The 16,511-nt window shown below is 33.9% G+C and overlaps 1 protein-coding gene across 1 annotated transcript; it reads right to left on the bottom strand.

Moving 5' to 3' along the window:
* Positions 1 to 5,480: 5,480 nt before the first annotated feature.
* LOC105953414 (E3 ubiquitin-protein ligase SINA-like 7) lies at positions 5,481 to 7,101 on the bottom strand. The gene is made up of 2 exons (XM_088827123.1): positions 6,454 to 7,101; positions 5,481 to 6,255 (listed from the first exon to the last, which is right to left on the bottom strand). The coding sequence occupies exons 1-2, from the start codon at positions 7,030 to 7,032 to the stop codon at positions 5,590 to 5,592; spliced, it is 1,245 nt and encodes a 414-aa protein (XP_088683249.1). The 5' UTR covers positions 7,033 to 7,101; the 3' UTR covers positions 5,481 to 5,589.
* Positions 7,102 to 16,511: the final 9,410 nt, after the last annotated feature.

The following is a 16,511-nucleotide window of genomic DNA, read 5'->3' on the forward strand; positions in this document are numbered from 1 at the left end:
CTGGTTCTGTAAATGTAGGATCTCCTTCTTCCATCATCTGTTTCTTCATCAACCAAATGGAGACCTATTGGTGGATTTTGTCTAACTGGAGTACGACCGCCTCTGCCACCTCTTCTTTCACCTCTACCGCCTCTTCTTGGAGAGTTTGCTCCCCTCCGGCGTTGTGACCCAGTAGTATTCAGATCTGGGAAGGGATTCATGCGCTTAGATCGTCGAGTAGGGAACCTTCCTACAGTGGAGCCCACCCAGGTTCTGGGAAACATCTGGGTCAATCGGATTCAGCTCGTCGCCGGGCTCAATAAAGCTGATCAGCATGGCTTCAAGGTTGACATGATGAACGATGATGGCTAAATTAGGGTCTGCTGGTTCAGGTGCTGCAGCATCGTTGTGCACATCATCAACGGCCGTAAACGGATTTATAGGAGAAAATGCCATGGTACAGCAGAGAGAAGGAAAAAAAAATTGAATTGTTTCTTGTGCTTTTGATTTTTGAGGGTTAATTTTCAGAGAGAGAAGCAAGAAATTTACAAGCCCAACTTTTTGTAGAAAAATTGAAGTGGAGAAAGTGAAGAAGTGTCGTACGATTTTCTTGGAGAGAGTGTGATTAAGCGGAATAAAAGTTATGCAGCAGTTTTAAAAAAATGACACATGGCACAATAAGGAGTGGACTTAGTGGAAGAAAAAAGACTAGCCCATGTACCCCATGACCCATATAAATTGTGATAATTCAATAATAATAATAATAATAATAATAATAATAATAATTGTAATAATAATAATAGTACTCACGAAAATTTACACATAAATAATAAACATATCTTTTATTGATTAATAGTGAGAGAAAAAATAAGAAAAAAATGGCTAACAGGCATATATATATATATATATATATATATATATATATATATATATATATATATATATATATATATATATATATTTTTTTTTTTTCTAAACTCTTATTTTCAAGTCAAACATTTCACATGGAACATGATTAAGTGTTCAGTTTGAAAGTTCCTCAGTTACTAAAATTTGACTATTCTAGATAGAGGAGTGTGGCTTATATAATTATGATTGTTCTCAGAATGTTTACATGAAGCATGATCACGTTTCAAGGTGAAAGACTTCCAGGTACTTATTTAGAGAATAATATATCACAGTGAAGCCATTATTCAATGAAGCTAAGCTTCAGTAAAGTATGCTGCAGCTTAAGATGTTTGATGAGGTGCTGCAACATGCTTCAGGACATGTTTATTGAGTACACATCCCGAGAGATTTTCTAAGTTTAGACAACCTCTCATAATCTAATGCCTTTGTAAAGATGTCAGCCAGTTGATCTTCTGTAGGAATGTACTTTATGCACACTATATTTTTCTCACCTATATCACGAATAAAATGATGTTTAATATCTATGTGTTTTGTTCGTGAGTGTTGAACAAGATTTTTTAAAATATCAATAGCACTTGAATTATCACAATATATGGTCAAGGTGTCATTGGTTAACCCGTAATCCCCCAACATTTGTTTCATCCAAGTTAGTTGGCCACAACATCCTCCAGCAACTACATATATTGATTCTGCTGTTGAAAGTGAAACACAATTTTGTTTTCTACTAAACCATGAAACCAGGTTATTCCCCAAAAAGAAACATGCACCTGATGTGCTTTTTCTGTCACTAATATCCCCAGCCCAATCAGAATCACTAAAACCTATCAAATTGGTATTAGTGTCTTTGAAAAACTGAATACCTAAGTCTACTGTACCTGCAACATACCTAATAATCCTCTTCACAACTTGTAGATGCGTGACTTTGGTATTAGCTTGGTACCTGGCACACACACAAACACTAAACATAATGTCAGGTCTGCTTGCAGTTAGATACAGAAGGCTTCCAATCATGCTTCTGTATAGGGTGCTGTCAACATCCTCAGCAACATCATCCTTGGACAGTTTTTGACTTGATTCCATTGGAGTTTTCATGTGTTTGGCTGACTCCAACTCAAACCTTTTGACCAGATTGAGAGCATACTTCTTTTGATTTACAAAATTCCTTCACCTGTCTGTTTAATTTGGAGTCCTAGGAAGTAATTCAACTCTCCTACCATGCTCATTTCAAAAGTGCGAGACATAGAATCTACAAAAGACTGTAATAAGTTAGCACAAGTAGAACAAAAAACAATATCATCAACATATATCTGTACAATAATGATATGGTTATTTGTTCTTCTAACAAATAGAGTTTTGTCTGCCTCTCCTCTAGTAAATTGTATTTCAAGTAAGAAGTCAGTGCGTCTTTGATACCAAGCTCTAGGAGCTTGTTTAAGACCATACAAAGCCTTCTTAAGCTTGAACACATGATTAGGCTTGGTAGAATTTTCAAAACCATTGGGCTGCTCTACATATGCTTCTTCATTTAGTACACCATTTAGAAATGCACTTTTGATATCCATTTGATACAGTTTGATTTTAAGAAAACATGCTATAGCAAGAAGTAACCTAATAGATTCAATTCTAGCTACTGGAGCAAAGATCTCATCATAATCTATCTATACCTTCTATCTGATTGTAACCTTGTGCTACTAACCTAGCCTTATTTCTAACAACTGTACCTTTTTCATCAGTTTTGTTTTTGAAGATCCACTTAGTTCCTATCACATTAACATGACTTGGTCTAGGAACTAAGTACTAGACATCATTCCTGATGAACTGATTCAGTTCTTCATGCATTGCATTGATCAAAACTCATCATTCAGTGCTTCTGCAATATTCTTTGGTTCGACTGAAGTTACAAAGCAAGTAGTTCCAATTAGTGCACATTCAGAAGATAAATTTGCAAATCTTACCATATCTCTGTAATTCACCCTCTCTTTTCTTCTGGTCCTTATCCCATCAAAGATATCTCCCACAACTTGAGTAGAGGGGTGATTTTTCTGGATTCTACTTGATGGTTCCTTTCTGCAGACATCATGAGTTGGCTGCGTTTCAGCTTCTGTGGTCTCCGTAGGAAGTATTGAGTCAGATGTGGTAACACTTGGCTCAACACTCTCTTCTCTTGACACTGGACTGTTTATATCTGGAGCACCTGTGGCAGTAGTGTCTCCACCGGTTGTTTCTCCTTCAGCAATCAGGTCATCAACTTCATCTTCAGCTGTTTTACTGCAGAGATCAGCAAAATCATCAAATACCACATTTACAGATTCAATAATGGTTCGAGTTCCTAAGTTATATATTCTTTACAGAAAGGTTATTATGTCCAATTACAAATATATCCTTGACTTATAATATTAACTAATTTGAATTATCTCTCTCTCTATTTTGATTACCATGATTCCAAATTCATACTGTATCTTTAAAAGTACAATTATATTTACAGATTTTGAGAGAAAGGTCTTTTTTTTTTTTTTTTTGGTTTTGTGTGTTCAAAATTGAAAAGTACAATAAACACAAATTCGTTTTGGCGCATAAGTATATAATTTGATTGCGTTCACCAAAGGTCGATATTAGAAAGCCACGTAAAGGAATTCGAAGAGACAATAGAATCGACTCGAAGTAAACTGGAAAGAAGCATCGGCCTTTCGCCCGTCGGGGAAGAAATATTCAACGATATGTTCGAAATTAAAATCTCGGAACAAATCCAACAAGATCGAGATCTGTGGGTCCAACTACAACAGCAGGTTGTGCACATGCAGAAGTTGATGTGCCGGACGAGCGTATTTATCAATTCTTACGGAATGCAAGTGTGGAGGAGTGCCCAAAAAGTGCGAACCCGGCGCCACATTCCGCGCCGATTATACAAGTACGCGACACTAGTCAAGTGTTACGGCAATCAGATATGTTTGTACGGCATTGAAGGTCAAGGTTGTGCATTGGCACAAGTGGCTAGCACCCCTAAATCTCGAGCCGATGTCGAAAAACGTAGGGTTGAACTCGAACAAGTTAGGGTTGAGCTTGAAGAATGGAGGGCTCGTGTCCAACAAGCAAAGGCTAAATTAGAACATGCAGAAAACGGGGACACTACTACTACTACTGCTGATACTACTACTAGTATTGGTAATTAAATTAAAACTAGTTAATACGTAATTAGATTTGATGCACGTTTGATTTGGGAATTGATCGTTTGTTTGTTTGTTTGTGAATGTTAGTGTTACCGAAGCTGCCGCAGATGACGTTGCCGGTCCCACACGAAGAAATCCTAGACGATGGGCTGATCATGATCCGCAAGTATCAGTTGATCAAAATGGATGCTGACATTTATTAGTCGTAAAGTAGAGACGGGATGAAGATGCTTTTTTTTTTTTTTTTTTTTTTTAATTTATTGTTATTTATATTAATATACTTCTAATTTTGTTTGTTTAAAGCTGAAAAACTATTAAAAAAGTTGTTAAATAGTAACATGCGTTATCGCTTTTATTTTAAATTCCGAAAATTCTGATTTATGTTTTGTTCAAATGTAATTGCATTGAATTGAAATAGTTACGAAGAATTATATTTTCGATCTAATTTCAATATCTGTTTTTTCTTATTATTTTCAAAAGTTATACTTATAATGTCAATGCTGTTATTATTATTATATATTTTATATTATAGATGAATTTCGCCCGATAAAATTGCGATTTTGGAACAAATTTCCACATTTCGATTTTCAAAATTTCAAAGGTCCAAATTATGGATTTTACCAAATTAGGTTCTATTATTTGCCCATATAAATCCTTACATTTTCCAATTTTCATCAAAAATACCTTTCTCGACCAAAGCAAAGGAAGTAGGATGCCAAAGTCTTTACTAGAAGGCTACGTAAACGAATTCCAAGAAACGATAGATTCTACTCGAACTAAACTCGATCGATGCATGGATCTTTCATCCCCACTCGAACTAAACTCGATCGATGCATGGATCTTTCATCCCCACAGTACCACGACATGCGCATTGCGTACATAGCAATGTTTGCAGTTGGAATACGGAACGAGGTCCCACATCGAGATTTGTGGGTCGCGAAAGTCTTTATTTCTGCCTGCCTACGCCCATGGCTAGAATATAACCATTTATTACCATTGTGACAGAATCCTATACTTGTAACAATTTTTTACCCGGAGAAAGATACTTATAACCGAAACAAACATAGTTTTACTACAAAGTAAACGATCAAGATTCGAAATTTAAATGTATGAGCTCATCTACAATTCATTAACAGGGTATTAGTTTGGGTTCAAATTGCCTCTTCGGTTCAACAATAAATTCAAGAGTTGGTTCGAAAATTCCATTCCAATTTCCACCCCTAGTCGTAGATATTGAGATTCAAGTTAAAGGCCCTATTCGACGAATGAAATTAGGGTGAATATTATTTACTACTCGGCGGTGAACCAAGTATGATTTGAGATTCATCGATCCAGAATTGAGGAACCAGTAAATACCCTCCTTTTTTTTTATTTTAAAGAAGAGAGAAACGAAAAAAAAAAGGGATGAGCTTTTAAAGCAACCGAATTTGCTAAATAAAAAATAATAATAGCCCACGTTTATCGATTAACAACACAATCTATAAAACAATAAAAGTTACGAGCAAGCCTCGATAGCTAAAACCATAATTACTAATTACGCTAGAGACAATGCTTCGAGCTTCCATATAGTTAGTTCCAACTCGAGCTCTCCAGCCGAGGTTAAAAAGTCCGTCGGAACCACAACGAACCTTTCGGCCTTAGCCTCCGCACTCCACCGCGCAGTGCACTCCGCTACGCTCGTCACCATAATTGATCTCGCTCCGCATCTCGCCGTAAGATTATAGAAATACTCCCTCCTCGACGAAGCCGGTGCAATGAAAGTAACACTGACGTAATTCCCGGCATTTTCACTAAAACGGCTAAGTACGAATATTCTTAAAGTGTCCAGTTCTTGAAGAAACACGTGATTCTGGTCCTGGACGAACGAGACGCGGAAGCTACGGTCAAAGTCAAACTTCACGGAAGTCCAGTGTGTTACGGCAAAGTGGGAGTACACGGATTGGGGGGAATCGGCGTAGGTGCAGCCGAGGAGTGGGCAGTAGAAAGGGGCGTGTTTGCACGTTTTCTCGTGTGCGTGTTTGTCGGTGTAGCTTATTAGGTCCGAACACCCGTACGGCGCGTGCGCGCACAAGATTCTGAGCGATTCTAGAACCTTCTCGAGTGCCCTGCATCGGTTGGACCCGATCGGCAGGCAGCAGCTCGCGCATTTCTTGCTCATCTTGGCGCAACATGATTCGCATGCTATGTGCCCATTCCAGCACTGCATTGTAATAATCCAGAAATAATAAATTAATTAAATCAGCTCAATTCAATCCAGATATTAAAAAAAAAAAAACAGAGAGAGAGAGAGAGAGAGAGAGAGAGAGAGAGAGAGAGAGAGAGAGAGAGAGAGAGAGAGAGAGAGAGAGAGAGAGAGAGAGAGAGAGAGAGAGAGAGAGAGAGAGAGAGAGAGAGAGACCTGATAAACGGGTAATTTAAGTGGTTCAAGGCAAATGGGGCAATCCAGTAGATCCGGATCCATCAGGTTCACAGAAACGGGTCTCGCCGCCGTCGAATTTACTCCTCTTGCGCTGGATTGTAGTTCTTCTTCCACGCGCCGCCTATTATTTCCTCTTTCCTCTTCCTCTTCCTCTTCCTCTTCCTCTTCCTCTTCCTCTTCTTCTTCTTCTTCTTCTTCTTCTTCTTCCTCTTCCTCTTCTTCTTCTTCTTCTTCTTCTTCTTCTTCTTCTTCTTCTTCTTCTGCTACTTCTTCTTCTGCTACTTCTTCTACTGCTACTAATTCTTCATCGTCATAATAAATATCATTAAAATAAAACAACCGCCCAAACGGCGGCGGAGGTTCAACACGGTTAATCGCCTCATATGATGGAGGTATGACGGAGTTGTAGCCGCCACGGCGTTTGCCGTAGCCGTAGCCGACTTCGCCGGAATTCGCGGCGGGGACGGAGGAAGAGGAGGGGGAGATCGCCGTTCTGTAGATGCAGGGTCTTTTGCTGTTAGGTCCGTCGTCGTCGCTGCTCCGAGAAAAGTTCGCCATTGTTTACTTCTTCTGCCGTAGGGTTTTGAGAATATAGTAAATTATATATACTAGTATTTATTATAAAAAATAGTAAACACGTATGATATGTACAATAGCGAAAATAATGGAACCTCAACGTACATACGTGTGCTTTAAAAAAGGAGAGAAAAATAAGTACTGGAAGGAAAGAAAAAAAAAAAGAAAAACAAAAAATAATTAAAATGAAAAAACAAACGTGAAAAAAAATAAAATTATGGTTGATCGTGTTTAGTGGGAAGAGGATAAAAAAAGAAGGAAATAAAAACAAAATAATTAAAAAAGGGTGTCCTATAAAAAATGAGAGAAAATTTAGTACTAGAAGAGAAAAAAAAAAAAAAAATTTAAAAAAATGTTAAAATAGTTGACCTGTTTAGTGGGACGGAAAAAAAAAAGAAAGAAGAACAAAAGAAAAAGAAAACAATTAAAAAAAATCAAAATGTGTTTTATATAAAAGAAAAAAAAATTGAATGTGCTATAAAAAGGGAGAAAATAAAGGAAATAAATATTGTATAATAATATTTAGGGTGAGCATTCTGAAAGGACCGTCCGTTAATAGTGAAATCTCGTCCACTCATTAGCTGACACGTGTATGTATTTACTGAGAATTGAATTGTTATGCTGCCAATTACTCATCTTATAATAGGAATAATTAACTACTATAATTAATGCTTAATAAGGGGGCCACGTAATTTTTGCCACTAACAAATTATATTTATTATTTTCTCTGTTTTTCGTATCCTTTTCTTTATTCTTGTTTTATTTAGAAACTAGTAATCGTGCCCGTGCGTTGCACGGGGTCACATTCAACAAAGGAAAAAAAGTAATTATTTAAATAAATAATAGTACAAATTGTAATAAAAAATCTTTAATATTGAAATATATATATGTATTACGCTGTTATTACCTTATTTTATTGGAGCATGTATTTTTCTTCCTACAATAACTATATAAATATATATACACCGAGTGTCAATATATAAAATATATGTTAAACGATAAATAATACAAATTTAATAAAGGGGACGGCTATTTTAAATACTAATTGTTTCTCACTTCAGTATCGCCTAAATAATAAATAAGTAATGACATCTATACCATTAATGAAAATCTGTATCACACAAACATAAAAAGATCTCATTTTTCTTTCTTTAATACCACACACACAAACCCACCCCCATGTTTCTTCTTCACAAACATTCCCTCCCACTCGTGTTTCTTCTCCTTTTTCTTCTTTTTTTTTCTTCTTCGTTTCCTCCTACTTTTTCTTCCTTCTTCTTTTCCTCCTGATTCTTCTTTCTTCTTCTTTATTGTTCTTCTTCTTCTTCTTCTTTTCCTCATCCTCCTTCTCTTCCTTCTCCTGCTCCTTCTTGTTCGCTTTCTTCTTTCTCTCCTTCTTCTTCTTCTTCTTCTTCTTCTTCTTCTTCTTCTTCTTCTTCTTCTTCTTCTTCTTCTTCTTCTTCTTCTTCTTCTTCTTCTTCTTCTTCTTCTTCTTCTTCTTCTCCTCCTCCTCCTCTTCCTCCTCCTCCTCCTCCTCCTCCTCCTCCTCCTTCTCCTCCTCCTCCTTTTTTCTTTCATTCTTCCTCTCCTCCTCCTCTCTTGTTGCTCCTCCTCCTCCTCCTCCTCCTTCTCCTTCTGCTTCTACTTATGCTTCTCCTTCTGCTTCTCTTTCTCTCATTCTCCTTCTCCTTCTCATTCTCATTCCTCTTCCTGCTCCTCATCCTCCTCCTCCTCTATTGCTGCTTCTCCTTGTGCTCCTCCTCCTCCTACATCCTCCTCATTCTTCTGCTCCTCATCCTTCTCCTTTTGCTTCTACTTCTGCTTCTTCTTCTGCTTCTCTTTCTCTCATTCTCATTCTCCTTCCTCCTCCTGCTCCTCATCCTTCTCCTCATCCTCCTGCTCGTGCTCCTCCTCCTCCTACTTCTCCTCCTCGTTCTCCTTCTCCTTTTGTTTCTCCTCATGCTTCTCCTTTTCTCCTTCTCCTTCTCATTCTCCTTCTCCTTCTCTCCTTCTCCTTTTTCTTCTTCTCTTGTCCATCTTCATCATCTTCTTGTTCTTCATCATCTCCTTCTTCTTCTTCTTTTTGCTGTTTTTTTTCTTGCTGAAAATACAAACATAAATCTCATATTTATACTAATAGGAATTAAGTACTGTTTAGATATATGAAAATACATAAAGACTAAATTCATTGTTCTTCAAGATACATCTTTAATTATCCAAATTCAGGAACTTCACTTTCTAGATGTCAAATAGTCAGATTCACCTTATTTTAAGTTGAATTATCCAACATAGCCTCAAATGAAATAAGAATACATCTCTCGTTCCATATGTTGATGATACACAAATAGACCACCAAAAACAAAATTTCACGAATTAAAATAGTAGTTACTTGGTTGTGGGGTGTTAACATTTGGCTAATTAGTAATCATAATGCAAGAGTCTTATGTTTATTTCACATAAAATGATCTTCTTCTTTGAATATGAAGAATCCACATTTGAAATAAAGCTAAAACCGAGTCAGAAGTAATCTATTGTTGTAGAAGAAAAAAAATTATGAATAAATTTAATAACATCTTTTTTTTTTTTCTTTTTTAAAAGTTGTGATATTGCGCCAAAAGAACCAAAAAATAGGGGGAATATGAAAATTAAAAATACATCACTTAATATATAAATGGCATAGTAGGTTTATGAAAATTAAAAATACCATGGTCAACCAAATAATGAAAGAGATGAACATTATCTGAAATTAAAGTATATGGCTATCACACGGGGAGTCATTGTGAACGGAAATTATGTCTGAGTTGTACAAAAAATCAAAATCGTTAGCAACTATTATGTGATGTAAAATTTAAACATATGATAAAAAAAAAATCTAAATAGATAAATTGTATTGTTTACCTGTAGAAATCAATTGCTTATGTTCTAAGATGTTGTAAAACGAAGAAGAAAACGAACAAAATTTTGCATGAGCAAGACGAAGAAGCTTGGCAAAAAAAAATGTGATTTTTTGTGGAGTTCTCATGAGTTTAAATAGATTAGTGAAATCGGTAGGAGTTAAGATCATGGTATGATAACTTCTACCATGATGAGTTAGTGGGTGGTTAGAGTAGAGAAGAAAAAAAAATATATATATATATATATATATATATATATATATATATATATATATATATATATATATATATATATATATATATATATATATATATATATATATATATATATATATATATATATATATATATATAAATAATTAGAAACATACCTACGGTATATGCAAATATATATAGGAGTTAGTGTTAAATTAGAAATTTATTAATTAGTGTTTAAATTAGACATTTATTAATTTACAAAATTAGCCCTAGGTTTAGGTCTAGGTTTTAGTTCAAAATATCTTCCTTTTATATATAAGATTAGAATAAATCTTAACTTAGTATAAACTTTTTCGAAAAAAAATATTTAGTATATCTTGATATTTTTTATTGATCGTATAATATTGTATCCTATAAATGTTCAGGGTGAAATTATTTAAATTACACAAAACATTAATTAGTGTAATGTAAATGATTTTTTATGTTACTCGTGATTACTTACAACTTATATATATATATAAAGTTAATATTATTTATTACATTTAATAGACCTTTTTTCTTAATACAAATTATTTCACACTATATAGATATAATTCATAATATATTTTCTTCATTAAATTTATTAGAGTTTTTCATTTAATATAAATTTTCATAAAAAGAGCATGTAATTCATAGTAATTAAAAATAAAAGGATTTATGAATTAATTATGAATAAAAAAATATGTTATATCATCTAACCATTAAATAGTAAATTAATTATGAATACCGGAACTTTATATTTTCAAAATGGGTCCAGTAAAAGGGAGAGAATTGTTATTAATTTTATCCACATGTCATCCTCTGAGTGGCATCCTTTAATATAATATGGGGAAATATGCAATAGCCCCCTCAAATGGAAAATATTTTGAACTAAACCCAATTGACTATTAAAGACTTTTGCCTACACCCAAGTTTCATTCTTAATTAGTGAGACACCCCTAACCATACTTGATAAGACTAAAGTGCCCTTATGTGATTAGGTTTTTAACGTGATATAATTTATTTCACTCCTTCACTCCCCCTCTCTCTCTCACGTTCTCAATCTCTTCTCATCTCCTCTCTTTTTTTTTTTCTTTTTGACATGAGACTCGAGAATATTGTTTCGATTAGAAGATCCGATCACCAAAAATTGGATCACTGTATTTTTTCCTAATCTTATTGTCTATATGTATATGTAACTGTGTGTATACTTTTGAAGGTGTGAAGTTAACGGTGTTTGTGCTTATTTATGTATTGCATAAATAAGTGCTCTAAAAATCCACGTGGAAGAGGAGCTATGTGATTGGTGTTGAAGAAAAGTTGGGTGAAAAATATCAGAAATTGTTTGGAATTGGATTTTTTTTTTTTTTTTTTTTTAATTTAGCCTATGGATTATAATATTTGGTTCGCAATTTACGAGCGTTTGTTTTGTTCAGAGCAAAATGTATGGGGTTTGTGTCGTCCGAGTTGTATCTGATTTCATTTTATTTCGATTTACAGAGTAGTCACATAATAGTCATTTCTCACTGTTCTGTTAATAATTATGACTATTGTTGATTCACTCGATTAGTGATTTTATGAATTTATTGTTTGTTCCCCACTCTCTCTTTCACTCACCGTTGTTGTCGTCGCATCCCACTCCTTCTTTTTCGTTATTTTCGATTTTTTTTTCTCCAGATCTGGAGCAGAAGCATTAACGTGACTATAGTCTGGTTCGAATATGACTATTGCTGATTCACTCGGTTAGTAATTTATTAATTTCTCGTGTTCGTTGTCTCTATCGATTTCTCTCTCTTTACACCACCATCGTCTCCACATAGATTTGTACACCACCACCACCGTCGCCGTTCGTTGCCGCCGCCTCATCCTTCGTTTCCATGTAAGGCTTTTTTTCTCTTTTTCGTTATCTTTCTCGTTTTCTCAATTTTTTTTTCCAGATGCCTCCACCACCACCGTCGCCGCCTCTTTCACTCTCTTTCCTTCACCACCGCCCCCGCCGTTGTCGTCGACTCCCATCCCTCTCTCTCGTTAATTTTCTATCATGTACTTTTCGATTTTTTTCTCCAGATCTGAACAGCAGCAGTAACATGACTATAGTCATATTCGAATATGACTATAGTCATATTTATGTATTTTTCGAATATGACTGTAGTCATATTCGAATATGACTATTGTTGAATATAATTTATCTTCTCGTTTTCAAGTTGACTTCTAGTAAGTAGATTCAAATGATTTTTTGGGTGGATATTGATTGGATTGTTTTCATAAACAATAGGAAATCTTCGTTGTTTTATATGATTTTGGTAAACATGACTATGCCATATAATCGGAATTTTTAAGTTCAAAATATAAAAAACAACAATATAAAGAAAAAAATATGACTACAATTAATATAGTCACATAGAGTAGTCATATTCAACTATAGTCATATTCGGCGTTGCAAACCTGTAGAGATTTTTTTTTTCAATTTTTTGTTTAAAAAAAAAATAATAAATAAATTATTTTTATTAAAAAATATTAAAATAAAATAAATAAAAAATGGCTAAATAAAGTTCGAAAATAATATAAAAATAAAAAATAAAAAAAATAAAGTCCGAAATTTTTTATTTTTTTTTTTGTAGCAATTTTTTAGGAATTTGGAAGCAGGTTTTTAGGAATTAAATTGTTATTATAGAAAGAGAGAAAAAAGGAATAATTGAGATAATTATACTAATTAATCCTAATTAGTGGGATTTAGGTCCTCATTAATAGGAATTTTGTAAATAGTAGATAATTATTATAAAAAAAACGTGGGATTTAGTTGCCTTATTAATAGGAATTTTGTTAATACTAGATAATTATTATAAAAAAAAAAACGTAATGGGTGGTATAAGGGTAAGATTGGAAATAAATATTCTAGGGGGTTTTCACAAAGAAAGAATTATGGTATGGACATATCACTATATTTTATCTATAGGAGGGGTGTATTGCTAATGACCCCGGATCATCCGTTTTTAATGTTTTCTCATTTTAAAAATATAATTGAATACATATACATGTGCTTTAGAAGAGGAGAGAAAAAATTAGTACTGAAAGGAAAGAAAACAAAAGAAAAACAAAAATAATTAAAATGAAAAAACAAACGCCAAAAAAAAATAAAATTACGGTTGATCGTGTTTAATGGGGAAAGGGATAAAAAAAAAGGAAAGAAAAACAAAATAGTTAGAAAAAAATGTCCTATAAAAAATAAGAGAAAATTTAGTGCTAGAAGAGAAAAAAAAATATATTTTAAAAAAAATGTTAAAATAGTTGACCTCTTTAGTGGGACGAAAAAAAAGGAAGAAGAAAAAAAAAGAAAAAGAAAACATTATAAAAAAAAACCAAAACGTGTTTTATAGAAAAGTAAACAAATGTTTTTTTTTGAATGTGCTATAAAAAAGGAGAAAATAAAGGAAATAAATATTTTATAATAATATTTAAAAAAAAATTGATTTTAGAGTATCGGGGCAAACCTTTCTTTTATATATAAAGATAGTTATAATTTGTATGCAAAGATGTGCATTTCACACTTATATTTACATATTACCCCTTTATGGTTTATGTTGTTCTGCTAACGATGCCCATATAGTTTTGGAAAATATCATAATAACCCCCAATTTGTACGGCCTCTTTACATATTAGACTCAAATATCGATCTCTCCTTTAATTCCTAATATAACATTAATCAAAATAAAATTAAGTAATTTCATTCAAAAATAATTATAATTTATATTATTGGACCATAAGAAACCCAAACCCATCAAATTTAGCCCAATGGTAAATTACGAATTATTGTTATTAGCGTTTAAAAATCCATAATATATAGGTAAGATTAAGAGTTATTTGGACAGACCCCTGCGGGATAATTACAGTTTTGATCCCCCAAGTTTGCACGTTTTTCACTTTTGGTCCCCCATTTACCGCCGTCAACAAAATACACACTAATGTTGTCACATTTTAACACATTTGGTCCCTCCGTCTGTTTGACCGTCAAGAAGTAACGGTCAACTGTTGAATTAGGGCTGAATTTGGGATTTTTCATAGATAAAAATTACACTCAGACCCCTGCATTCTTTTAAAATATTCTAAAAACCCCTAAAATTTTATTCAACACTAATTTAACCCCAATTTCATCATTTAATCAATTTTAACAAACGACCCCGATTTTTACCAGCATTTCCGCAAACCGTTGGCCGACGTTTTTTTTTTTTTTTTTTTACTTTTTTTTTCGGCATTGACTTTTTTATTTAATATGATTTTGACGCCGTTCACCGACATTGTATTCTAGGTTAACAATGTTGACTTTTTTTATTTTTCTTGATCTTTTATGAACTTTTTTCTTCTTACTTTTTTTTTCTCTGATCAACACAATTACCGTAGAACACAATAATAATACTATATCAATATCTAGTATCATAATATTAAAATTACAAACTTCTAATAAAATTTTTATCCAAAATTCTAGGGCCTAACTACAATTTAAAAAAATTCTAAAATCTATAATTTGTTCCCCTCAATTTTTTCCTCGTGGAACCGCCAGTGCATCCCAAATTTCTTCCCAAAAAAATATGAAGAAGATGAATTAGGCATGTGCGGAGTAATTTAGAATGAGATAACCACTCTAGTACAACAGTTTTTGGGGCTAACACCTCCCGTTAATTTTTATCTTAATTTTTTTCCGTTATTGAGATGCGTTGACTTTTTCTTTTTTTCTTTATTTTGACTTTTTTATGATATTTTTTTCTTGCCGATTATCAGCTTTGATTTTTTTTTTAAATTATATTTTTCCATTACTCAACAATTTAAATAAAAATAAAATAAAAATCAAGAGAAAAATGTCAACGATGTTAACCCGACATTCAACATCGGTCAACAGCGGCAAAAAAAATCAATCGAAAAAAGAGTCAACCGAGTTAAAAAGAAAGTCAAGGTCGGATTACCCAATTTTGAAAAATCGGGGTCATTAGTTAAAATTGGTGAATTGATGAAATTGGGGTTAAATTATGGTTGGATAAATTTTTAGAGGTTTTTAGAATATGTTGAAAGAATATAGGGGTCTTATTGCAATTTTCTCAAAGAAAAACCCCAAATTCAGCCGTTGACCGTTACTACTTAACGGTCAAACAGACGGAGGGACTAAATGTGTTAAAATGTGACAACATTAATGTGTGTTTTGTTGACGGCGGTAAATGGGGGACCAAAAGTGAAAAACGTGCAAACTTGGGGGACCAAAACTGTAATTATCCCGACCCCTGCTTAATGTCTAATAACTAAAATAGTCCCCATTTTCTAAATAATTAGCACATACCTCCCCTATGTCGTATTTTATTTAGTCCACCGCCCCTTACATAATTTTGGCCTGTTGACTTAATTGAAAAGAGATGTTTACCTTAATTAAAAAAATAAAGCAAAAATACAGAAAATACTTAAAAACACGCCATCATCATTGTCGCTGCAAATGGTCCGTTGGAGACACCCACCAGCTCATTTCCTTTTAGAACTTAGTTCCCAGTCCTCCCGAAATCTCCAAGTTGTGAACAACACACATCTGAAACTTCCACAGTGTTTCTTGAAAAAACTAGACTTTTCGCCTTTGATTTGATCTTCTGAGAAACCATGGCCCGAAAACTTCGAAGAAACAATCGACAGCCTCTGCGTCCAAGAATGGCACTAGGCCAAAATGCAAGACTGGCGACGTTTTTTTTCGCGACGGTTATGTTTTCGTCGCACGTTTGCGACGTTCCTGTGCTTAAATCGTCGCTATCAAGTTTTAATTTAAAACCCTAGCGACGATTCCGGATAAGCGTCGCTAGCAAGCGACGAAAATAATACAAACGTCGCCAATACGGAAAAAAAAAAAAAAAAATTTTTTTGTGGCGACGAAAATAGTTTTTCGTCGCTACATTACATATTTTGTGATTTTATATTTCAGATGTTGCGACGTAACAGGCGGAATAGTCGCAAATATTATTTAAAAAAAAAAAAAATAATATATGTTGCGACGTTTGTTCATAAACGTCGCTAGGAGTTGCCATTTATTTTTAATTTATTTATATGTTGCGACGGAAAGGTAAAAACGTCGCCAATGTTTTAGTAATTTTTTTTTTTTTTATATCCCGGCGACGGATTTACAAAATCGTCGCACGAAATGTGCTCAAATTTTTTTTTTCGAATTTAGTAGCGACGGATTCTTTCATTCGTCGCTAGGTCTGGGATATGTTGGAGACGAAAATAGGAAACGTCGCAAAGATTGACTTATTACTCAATCAGGCCCTAATTAGATCTATTTCCTCCCGGCCTTCTCTCTCAAACTCTCCCCCTCTCCATCTCCTC

The sequence above is a fragment of the Erythranthe guttata genome, chromosome 12 (assembly GCF_056151865.1).
Source record: "Erythranthe guttata isolate IM_541 chromosome 12, IM_541, whole genome shotgun sequence".
Classification (NCBI taxonomy): Eukaryota; Viridiplantae; Streptophyta; class Magnoliopsida; order Lamiales; family Phrymaceae; genus Erythranthe; species Erythranthe guttata.